The 11,522-nt window shown below is 54.1% G+C and overlaps 1 protein-coding gene across 1 annotated transcript in view; it reads right to left on the reverse strand.

The window, feature by feature from the left end:
• Window positions 1-547, reverse strand: part of EPHA10 (EPH receptor A10) — a 34,963-nt gene extending 34,416 nt beyond the window's left edge. The window contains exon 1 of the mRNA XM_057403527.1: window positions 456-547. Coding sequence (XP_057259510.1) covers window positions 456-546 — 91 coding nt within the window. The 5' untranslated portion in view covers window position 547. The remainder of the gene's footprint in view (window positions 1-455) is intronic.
• Window positions 548-11,522: the final 10,975 nt, after the last annotated feature.

An 11,522-nucleotide genomic window follows, 5' to 3' on the forward strand; every position in this document is an offset into this window, starting at 1 on the left:
CCTCCACAGCCAGCAGCGGTCCCTGCCTGCGCGCTCTGCCGCGCCTCACCCCCGGTTCGAGCCGCCCGCTGATACCGGGCGCATCCTCGCCCGTTTCACACGCGAGCGCTCCGGGACGGCTCCCGCCCCGGTCCAGCGCGGTAAGGAGCTCTCTTCCTCCCAGCGCCTCCGGTAACGGCGGGGACCCGAGTCCCCTCTCCACGGGAGACCCACGCACCCCGCCGGGACCCACCCGCCCCGTCCCTCTCCTCCCCTGCGGAGCCACCGCCGCTTCCGGCGGGGAAGGGCTCCTGGACCCGACCCGGCGGCATCGGAGCGGACCCGGCGGCACCGCAGCCGAGCCGCCACCGAACCGCACCGGCCTCTCCCGGTGGCTGCGGGCACCGCAACGCCCGAGCAGCGGGGCGGCACCGAGCGGTACCGGTGCGGTGATGCCGGTGCCGGTCCCGTCTCACCCTGCTCGGCGGCGGCGCGGGGCAGCACCGGCAGCGGCAGCAGCAGCAGCACCGGCAGCGCCCGCGGGAAGCCGCCACGCGCCGTCGCCATGGCGCCGCCAACTCCGCGCGCCCCGCGCCGCCACCGCCGCCGCGCTCCGGCCGCTGAGCCCCGCCCCTCCGGCCCCAGCACAGCCAATCACCGACGACGGGGCGGGGCCGCTGCCGGAACGGCCAATCAGCGGGAAGGGGCGGGGTGGGCGAGGCGTTCACTCTGAAGCCTATTGATGGCGTTGGCGGCCCGAGCCCCGACCGGGTGCGTCCGGTTGCGGGCTCCCGGCTGCCGGCGATGCCCTCAGCGCCGTGGTTCAGTGGTGTCCTTGGCGGTGCTGGGGTAAGGGTTGGAGTGGGTGAGCTTGAAGGGCTCTTCCAACCCAGCTGATTCTACACCCCATGGAAGCGGAAGGACCGCTGGGGCGCAGACAGCCCTTCCTGATGCTGGGATGTTGCATCCTTGTGGTCACAACCATAACCACAACCCGCAGTGCTGTGCCCATCGCTCCAAGGATGACATCTGCTCCCTGTTGCTATTAACAGGCAGCCAGTGGAGAGTCAGAGCCTTGTTTCTGCACCGTAGGGCTCAGGAGAGGAGCAGGGCAGCTCTCAGTGATCCCCAGGAGTACCAGTTTTATGCCAAGCCCTCTGCTCTGCCTTTCTACCTTCAGATTTGATTCTCCGCTTCTTCACCAGGTCCTCCCAGCCCAGCGGCTGCCCTAAGAGTCAGCCAGAAAGAAGCCCCAGAGAAAGGCAGCACTGCAGTGGCCAGCACTGAATGGGGAGGCTCCCGCAGGTCCCGGTGCTGCAGGAGAAGAGCAGTGTCGTGTGTCTGCACAAACACGCTCCGTTTAAGCACCTCAAAGCGTTAGACCCTAAAGCTTGAATTCTGCGGTGCCCCACGCATGAGAAGCTTGCTGGAGCGGGCATCCCACTGAAGCCTGCTGCCAGTCAGGCTCAGATTTGCACATTGCATAATAAGATTAATTAGATATGGTGACTGCAGTTCATTTGCCTCATACCCCAGCTTCTAAGCTCTCTCTTCCTGAAGTCAGTTGGGACTACCCATGTGAAACCTATTTGAAAGTCCCTGCAGGACCAGGAACCGTGAGCAGCTCAGGTACCAGCTCAAAACCCTGAGCATGATGTTTCTTTAGTCTGTTCCGCAGGAATCTTGCCTTTCCAAGCATTTTATTAACACCTAAGGCATGTTTTCTTTTGAGACGTTTGGGAGGCATTGCATTCGAGTATAAAGCTGTTGGAAACCTGGGGCTCTCAGCCAGCTCAGAGGAAGATGCTGCTGCTGTAGCCAGCCTGCAGAGGATTCACAATTGGATTTGACAATATATACTTCTAATATTTCTACTTGCTCTCCATGTCTTCCCACCCCAAAGCACCAATTCCCCATATTCCAGCTCAGCCCCAAACCTTTCTGTTCAGCTCCCACATTAGTGAAACCTAATCCAGGGCAGACACCTGTAAGGGGACACAGCCAGCCTAGCTGGAGAGTGTTTCTATCCCTCCCTCTATTTCTCAGCCCCTCTGCAAACACAGCCACTACCTTTTCCCTGCATTATCTTGACGGGGGAGAAAATCCCCATCCATTTATCAATGCTCTTTCCATCTGTGAGAGCTCAGCATGGGTTGGCGCATTGCTGCGGTGCTGCTGCATCCCATCAGTGCTCTGAGCCCAAGCGATGCTCCCGGTGAGCCCGGGGTACCGCCCTGGTGGCTGGAGTCACAAGTTCATACGATTAAACCCTCCCTCCATCACATTAGAGGGCAGGGAAGCAAAAGTCAGGGCTTATTTATGATCTTCCTCAAGTGGAAAGCAGAAGTGACCCATTATTACTGGAGATTTTTCAAGCCACCCAGGAAGAAAAGTGATATTTAGTCGTCGTTAAAGGCTCATAACTGCATAACAATTTCACGCTATGTTAACTTCGAGGTTTTCTTTTGCATATAAATTTTTAAGGAGTAAAATAGAAAAACCCAGGCACTTGACCTTTAATCACAGTTATTTGTGTGATCAGTCAAGTGTGGGGGAAAGCTAGTTTGTGCTTGAAAGATGCCCTTTAAAACTAGATTGCTCTAATATGACACACAACTCACACGGTGTAATATATGGGATCTCACTTACCAGCCCCTAGGGCACAACTGCCTGCCATTTAGTATTCACGGACAGGATCTTGCTGCTGGTACGTTGGAAGGTATTAACGTCGTGGAGCAAATCAATACATCCCCCTGGGAGAGCTCCATTCACCTCCGAAACCCAGGGGAGGTGTAGGTATTCATGTCATCAAAGAGCCAAACAGGGAAGAGCGCATGGAGGTGTATGGAGGCTTTGAGGTTAGAGAGATGCTTCGCTAGGAGAAGAGGATGTCATGCTAATAGAGCACAAGGCTTTCCCATTTATCTGAAATATTATTCCAAGCACTAATAAGAGCTTAATATTAGAGCAGCCAGAGGGTGTTTTAATTATGATTGTGAAGTATCGTGTTGTTTGGGGGAAAGGATCTCATGAATGTTTCTTCTGCAAGACTGGATGACTAAAAGCCAGTGCTGCGGTGAAGGAAACAGAGACGCCTTTTCAATGGAGACTATTGGATTGATTCCTGATCAGGCACAGGGAATGACAGGGACTGGCCTCTGAGCCCAAAGGCAGGCTGTGGCACAGCCGAGCCAGCACCAGGGACATGGCTGGGGGGCAGGACAGGGAGATGCTGTCCCCAGGATGGCACAATACCTTCCCCTCATCCTGAATGCTGCCACATGAGCCTGGAGACACACGAGTGGGAAAGCAATATCCAGGATACCCAAGTTCCAGATTGCCAGGGGAGCTTCTGCAAAGAGCCAGGGCCAGCAGAGCCCTGGAAATGTGTAATTCACTGAGCTGAGCTATTACCTGCTGTAAGTGCAGACAGAAAGATAGGTTTGAAACCACAGTGAAAATAACCCTCCTGGAAAAAACAGAAATCAATACAAACACCAAGGAAAGAGGATCAGAATCCAAAACCATCAATTCCTGAGATAAAGAGTTGAAAGTCTCAGTGGGAGGACAGCCAGATCTGGCCTGGAAAACAAAACCTTGGTTTCTTCTGCTGACAAATGACTTTTTATGCTAAAGGACAAAGGAGCCAGGAGGATGTGGGTCTTGGGATGCGGCTTGAAGCAAGCAGAAACCTCACAGAAGCTTTTGCACCGTCCTCTTCCACACGTGAAAGGATTTCCTTACCATGGAGACAAGGGACTTGTGTGACCTCATGCTGGTTTGGGCAGAGAACAAAACCATGCTTCACAACAAGGTTTGGTGTTACTGGTGTGACACGGGTGGAGGCAGAGCAGACAACAGCATTGAGGCATCTGTAAAGTAAATATCCCACAGAGGAAAGCAGCTCAAATGATCCACGCCAGGTACCAATAGCCCTTCAGCATCCCACTGCTGACCCCAGGGCTCAGACACCTCTTCCCTGCTCCATCACAGCCAGCACCGTCCCCTCCCTGCACCATCTCCTCTCTGCTAACTGGTAGAAATCACAGCGAGGAGGGAAGTTACTGTAAAGCTTCCCCATAAATCACAGCCAAAGCTGTTGGGCTGCAAAAGGGGAATACTCTGTGGATTCACTCCTTTTACCTCCTGAGTTGTTTGCATGGGAATCAAAGCAAGCAGAGCTACGCATTTGTTTCTAAGGGCTGCATTTCCCTGTCAGACGTGGTGCACTTTGCTTCAGGATCGCTGCGCTAGAAATAGTTTGCAGCAGCTCTTTAGCTTTTAAGGTAATCACATAAAAGATCCTTGCCTACATAACGGCAGCTAATCTGGGTAAATGCCTTGAAGCATCTTTACAGCTCCTGCTAATGGATTCCCAGGCAGCCCACAGAGGTCCACGTCCTAGCAAGTAATGTAAAACACAGCAAAGGGCTCATTTTTGTCAATGCCTCCCATTCGTCATACCCTGAGAAAACCCAGAGCTCCAGGCAGCACGAGATCATTATACTTCTATAAGTAATACTCCGTCCTGTCATCGTCAATACGAAAGCAGCCTTTCACTGGGGGCAAGGATCCACTCAGCATGAAAGTCCAGCTCGACCGGAGCCGGATTATCACACGCTATCGATTAGAAGCAGACAGGAGGGATCCAGGCACTGCCATCCGGTGGCAGAATCTGAAGGGCAAAGCCAAGGCGTTTATGGAGCTGGGGAGCTGTGTGTGGAAGATGCTGCTCGCCTTTCCCCACCTCCATTGGAGCTTTGGGAGCAGCAGGAGGCTCACGGGAGATGCTGCCGTGCCATGCATGAGGTGAGTGCAAATCACTGTCCAGAAACCCCGCATCCCCTGCTTCTATCAGGGTCCAGGGCTTGCCATGCATCACTTGCAGCCACAGGGACCCAACATGGGTTACAAAGGGCCCCTGGTCCTGGCAGTGCCATGCTGCCAGCAGCATTCCCAGGATCCAGCCGTCCCAGGGTGCTCCATCCCAAGCTGGGCACAAGTCCTGGTGCTGCCTTCAGCTCCAGCCACAAAACCCCCGTAAGGGAGAACCCTCCTATTTTAAGAGCTCTCTGATGTCATTGTCTCTGTGGAGGAGGAACCAACAGATGCACAAGAGCAGTCAGGCCACCTAATCCTGCAGATTTATTACATGCATTAATCAGACTCCCTGTGCCATTCCTAGGGGACCCATGCCTACTCATGCAGCTCAGTGCCCGTGGGGATGGAGGTGCATGGCAGAGCTGGAGCCAGTGCCAAGCACATGAGGCCAGTGAATCCCAGCTCTCCTTTGGTGGGCACAGCCAGAGCAAGCTCCAGTGTTGTGCACACACAGGATGGAGGGTGCACAGCACAGTTATAACGGGGTTGGGGGTGGTCTGGCACCCCAATGACCCCCCAGCTTCCCCAGGGAGGCAGGTCCTGCCCTGCAGAGATGCTTTGCTGGTGGCACTGAATAGAGCACTGAGCACAGACCGGCTGCTTCTTGCTCTGATTGAAAGGCTGAATTGCAGACTGAGCGCTCAGTCTGAGCCTCTGAGACCTGAGGTCTCTGATAGAAATGATGATATTCCTCAAGTATAATGGTGCAAACAGCCATTATCATAATTTTGATACCGATTACGTGTAATTTGAACAAAGGAGTTGTCCCAGCTTTGATTTGCTCTCTTTGTATTCCTGGCTGGTTTCATTAAAATCACTTACAGAGATTTGCAGCAGTTCTGTTTGAAGTGCTGTCATTAGGGGTTTCATTTCCAGTGGCATCGGAAACCAGTTTACAGCAGGCTGCTGATGCTTTGCAGACGGATGGGCAGCGTGTGCCCAGCACCTGTGGCCAGACTGGTTCTGTTGGCTCTATGGCCACACATGGGTGAGAGTCCAGCCTCACAAGCCAGAGTGGCTATGGCAGAGGCCAGTGCCAAGCCCTCACCACAGCCTCTGCTCTTCCCAGAGCTCCCGATGCTTCCTCTAATTGTCAAAGGCTTTTTCACATTCAAGTCTTTGCGCTGATCACCGTTTCAAATCGATTACCAAGATCCCTACCTTTGATCGGCCCCTCGATAAGCTTCCCTTTGCAACAAGGGCACGAAGCTGCAGTGGATTCCCTTGGGGCTCCGGTCTATGAGGCCATCAAAGATGCAAGTTGCACGGCGCACTGATGAAGACAGACACTTGGGGCCTCACTCAGCAGCTCAATCACCGCAAGGCACTCGCCAGGTATCCCTTAGGCACAGGGTGAGGGGGACAGGGAGGTCATGCAGAGCGAGGCTGTTGCATTTGTCCAGGATAAAAAGAGGGTAATATACTTTGCAAATGATAATTAGCAATTTACTCCAGCTGGGGCTAATTCCTAGATGCATTTTGCACTCCAGGACTCCGCACTTGGGCAGACTTTAAATAAGGCACCGGCTGCATCCAGCTCCATTAAAGCTCTCCAGTAATTGCAGAGTGGAGAGCTGGATGGCTTCCCGTGCCGCTGGGTGCCTCTGCTCTGCTTGTCACCATGCTGGGGCTGGAGGCAGCCCCCCACAGAGGGACCGCCACCACTGACCCCTCGGGATGCCAGCTGCATCCCAGTGATGGAGGGATGAGCCCTCCCTGACCGGTGCACCCCAGTCTGTCTCCCAGGGTCAGCACTGGCCCCTGTGGAAGGGGCTTTGGGGGGAAAGGGGAGAGATAAATTCAGTTTCAGTATCCCAAAGCGTGATCACTTCGGAGGCTCACAGAAATCCTGCTTAAACAGACGGAAAGGGAGGAAAAGCTGGAGCGAGTGTCCCATCTGCATGAGAATTAAGGGAAAGAACAACAAATGGCAGAAACAACCTGTTCCCAGCTGCAGCTGCAGCGTGTTCCTGCTGGATCTGGAAGGCCAAGCTCCATCCGTACCAGGAGCCTCCTCTGGAAATGCATGAACGTTTCCCTCAGCATGAGTGGAAACAGCGGCTTTTTGCCTGTGCTGCAGATTCTGCTGTAATGAAGCATCAGAAGGAATTTTACCAACCCAGGCTGTTACTGCTGGCTCCGGTCTGGGAGAAAGAGTGAGGAGATGCAGCCCTGGAAGGGTCTGCATGCAGGGACAGCAGGAGCTGGGGTCACCTTGGTGTGGAGCCGGGGCTCTGCCCTGTGCAGTGATTTGGGGTCACCAGAGTCACATCTGGACGCACGGAGCGCGCAGATGCCTCTTAGACGTTATTCAATCCCAGACTGATTGATTCACCCATAAACCTTCCTAATGAGTCTGATAGTGGAGGAATGGAGAGAAAGCAGCACTATTATCTGTAAACAGCTGCGCCTGACAGCCTGTTTAATCACAAGCCGCAGACCGGTAACATCGGCGGAGGACAAGATGAGGCACTGCTCCCATTAGGCACGAACAGGCAGCCTGAGGGGCACTTAACCCACAAGTAAGAGGGGTAAAGAGCAAAGCCAGAGGCTGTCCCAAGGGGGAGACACTTGGAGCCAGGGGCAGGCAGGGCTGGAGTCATTCCCAACACCCCAAATGGTGCTGAGCCCCGGCACTACCCAGCATCGAGTGCCCCGTGCTGCCTTCCAGCTCTGCAGGCTGCCTGCTCCTAACAGGATTTAGCAGTCTGAGGTGGGTGTGCTAATGGGATAGAGAGGTAAAGAGTTCATCCTGCTCACTTTTCTCTGCTTCTGTCCATTTTCTCTGAGCATCCCTCCCTTTTTTGCTGGCTCACCTCTCCCTGCCTGAGTGCTCCTGAGGTCTGCGGATTAAAAGCATTAATAAGAGCCAGAAATTATTACATGAATCCTATTTATCACGAAGCAAACGGTATCCAGGGGGCTGCAGCCTCGGGAGCTCTGCCCATTGCTTTGCACGAAATGCTGCTGAGGTTGTGAGGCTTCTCCTTCCCCATCCCTACATCCGGGTGAGGTGGCTCCAGGAGAGAAAGCATCTCCAGGAATCACAGCATCCACAGGGACCGCAGCACAAGAGAGCAGTGACGGCACAGGGGGAGGCCAGCAGGCTCTGTCCAAGCTGCAGGGACGCACTGGCTGTGCCAGGCACCGTGGGGCAGCAGGATACGGCACCGAGCCCTGGGTAACTGGGGCTGCAGCATCCCCGCTGCCAGGATGCCACAGCAGACAGCACTTCAGCACGTGCCCTCTCTTCTTGCTATTCCCAATAGCCTGGGTTAAACCAGGAGCTCCTCTGTGCTGAAATCCAAGTGTTCTGATTTGCCTGTGAGAGATCTCATTATCTGCTGCAGGAACAGAGACTCTGACCTTTCGTGTCAGGGCCCTTTTGAAGCCATGAGAAATCCATTTTCCTTTCTCCAAGACCCCCTCCTTTGCTAGAACTTTGAAAGGGCAGGGAAACCATAACTGGAACCTCTGCCTTTAAAAGGGGCCGGCATCGTGGTGGATTTGGATGAATCAGTGTCCTGCACTCCTGTCACTTCCACAGGGGAGAGCGATGGAGACCTCCCTGTACCCCCCGTCTGCAGAGGGAGAGGAAGAGGAAGGCTTTGGCTTCACAGATGAGCCCTGAGGAGCAAGCGTGGGGGCCTGGCTGCCCTGTAGGCTGGGGCTGGCAGCAGGCAGGTTCCTCTGCCTGCCAGATACCGTGCATAATTCAGGCAAAACAGTCACTGAAGATGGTCTGAGCGGTGGTAATAAAGCAGACGTTATGACAACACGGATCAATAAGTCCAGAGAGGATCCTTTGCTGAAATGCTGCAATTGTTCAAACCACAGCTTAATTGTGACAGGAATTGACTTTCTCTTTTCTAATATCCCTGACTTTTAATTAAAAGGCAGTTAAGTCGACGATACATTTCCAGGATCATTTAGAGGCAGGACAAGAGCAAGGAGCACGCACTTAAAATGCAGCAATGGGGATTTGCTCTGTGCTGATTCAGAGATGCCCTGTGCTGGCTCCCACAGCCTCTGCTCCCCTCCAGCCTCAGCACCGGCACGGGCACATCCCCACTTGTCTGCTGCTCCCCGGAGTCCTCCATCCATCTGCATTTCACACCCTCTTGCACACATGAGTGCCTCTAATAGCTCTGATTACCCTGCAGACTCCAGCGCTTTGCTTTGCCCTTGGACGTGGCAAAGGGGCAGGCAGGCAGGGCTGCTCCCGCACTCACTGCAGCCCCAGCTACCCCAGGGACAAAGCAGGATGGGTGCAGCCGCAGCACAGCCTTTCCCCATACCCATCCCACCGCCAGCCCCTGCTTGCGACCGTCCCGAGATGCATCCACAGGGAACGCTGCAGCCCCTGCCGCGGGAGGGATGAGCTCCTCCAGCCTTCTCATTCCTGAATTTCCAGGAAGCTCCTCATGAGCAGGGGTGGCAGCAGCGCGGCACAACGAGACACGCGAGGAAGCCAACTGCGACCCAGCCAGACGCTTCTCAATCATCCTCTATTAGAGTAAACCAGGCCAAAGCACCTTAATTTGACTGGAGCGAGGCCATTAACATCTGAGACTCCATTAAAGGAAGAAAGGGGCCTTTTATCTACCCATCAAGAATCATAAAGGAGAAAACCTTGGAAGATGCCCATAAATCCCTTAACGCATCCCCAGGGAAACCCCAGCCTGCAGCACGGTGAAGCGGTGACAGCTCCAGCAATGCAGCTCCTGCATGATCCCCACCAACATGTCCATGAGGCCAAGGCATCTGCTGGAGATACAGCAGAGCCACAGCAATCCGTATGGCAGACAGCAGCATCGCACCAGGTACCCACAGTACCAAGTACCCAAGGCATCCCCTGTCCCTGCCAAATGGTACCTTGGTGGAGAGCAGAGCCCTTGGGCTGCATGGGTGCTGGGATGCGTGCTGGCTGAGCATCCCTGTGGCATTGACCATCCTGGTAGAACCAAGGACCCAGCAGAAACTCTTCTGCTTCCAGGAGGAGGAGCTGGACCCAGAGCCAGAGCTCTGCCAGGTTCACACTCTCCAGGCAGATGGAAACCATGGCCTCCCATCACTTGAGCTTTAATAAAGGAGCATTAACAGGAGTAATCAAATCTCCCCTCCTTACCACCCAGTCCTGCTGCTGCTTGGAAAACACATGGGATGTAGCCAGAAAAGTGGCATTTGGACCAGATCCATAAGAAATTGAGTAGTAATTTAGTGATAATTTAGGGCTCTCCTGTCACTTGGAAAGCAAAGTTGGACCAGTGAGCCCTGGCCGAGCAGCCTCTGTCTCCCAGGCTGCATCCTTCGGGAACATCCGGAGCCGATGCTCAGACCCTGGAGCAGCAAAGCCACGTTTTCACGTTTCACATTTTGACCTGCAGCAGTTGCAAACGTGCCATTGCCATAGGACTGTGGTCACAAGTCCTTTGGAAAGCTTCTTCTCTTTATCAACACACACAGCCACCAGTACAGAGCTGCCTGGTGAGCTGCTGTATCAGTCCCCAGCACAGGGCTTTGGAGAGGGCAGTAACTGGCTCTTGATAGTGGAGTTCCCCACCTGCATATCCCCCTCTGTCCCAGGGAACGTACCTGTCAGTGCTGCTGAAAGCCAGGAGTGCTGGAATTGAGCAGCAGCATAAAGCAGGGAGAGGTGCAGGTCCTGGAGCCCTGTCTGTGCATTAAATCTCTGCATTAAAAGGTGCTGGGGTAGCTTTGGGCCACTCCTGTAAAACAGAGCTGGAATTTCCTCTGCAGGCAGCTACCTAAGTGGTCAGGCACTGCAGCAAATCCAGTTTCCCTCGGACTGATTGGATTAGAGAGCTGAGGTGCTCGAAAGCTCGATGGTACTGCCAGGAAAGAAGAGCGAAGACTGAAGAAGATCCTCAGCAGCATCCACTCCCTGCTATTCTTCCCCAAAGCCACTGCTCCCTGCCAGCTGGACATGCAGGAGCATCACCTTTGCAGACACACTGCAGTTATTGACAGCATGAGAGAAAAGCCAAAACACAGACACAGACAGTGACAGAATCTCTGACCCCCCCCAACAGCCCCATTGTGCTGCATCCCTGCCAAACACATCCAAGACAAAGTGAGGCCCCTCCGCTGTTCCCGTTTCCTGGTGAGGCACCCGTGGGGGCAGGCAAGTCCTGTGCCTGCCCCTGATAAGTGATGCCAGCAAGGCAGGGAATCCCTAAAGCCTCCTTCCTGGAGAGAGGAAATCCAGGAGCTGAGCATGAGGACACCCCCAAGGGAAGGATAACGCTGTCCGGTAGGGACACCCGTGTCAAGGAGTGGAACAGCCCAGACAAGTTCCCATAGGATTTGTGGTGCTCTAACACCTCTTCACGCTGTTAAGCTTTTAATTCATCCAGCTTTGGTACCTTGGATATTCTGTTCTCTACATCAGTGCAGCCCCCAGAATGATAAAACCCTTTGTTAACACCACTGGGCTCTTGCCTAAAACAACAGCACACGAGCTGGTGCTTTTTAGTTTGAGTCTGCTGTCACTAGGGACAGGATTAGAGAGAAATATATCTCCTAATTCTTCTAATATCCTTTAGCAAACATCAGCTTGGACCAGCGAGGACACGGGATGCCAGCGCCGGTAATTGGAAAGGAGCGCTTCACTTGCAGATGGCCAGAGACCCTTGATGGCA

The sequence above is a fragment of the Pezoporus wallicus genome, unplaced genomic scaffold, assembly GCF_028554395.1.
Source record: "Pezoporus wallicus isolate ANWC-B61680 ecotype Strahan unplaced genomic scaffold, APGP_CSIRO_Pwel_v1 contig_8232, whole genome shotgun sequence".
In the NCBI taxonomy this organism is placed as follows: Eukaryota; Metazoa; Chordata; class Aves; order Psittaciformes; family Psittacidae; genus Pezoporus; species Pezoporus wallicus.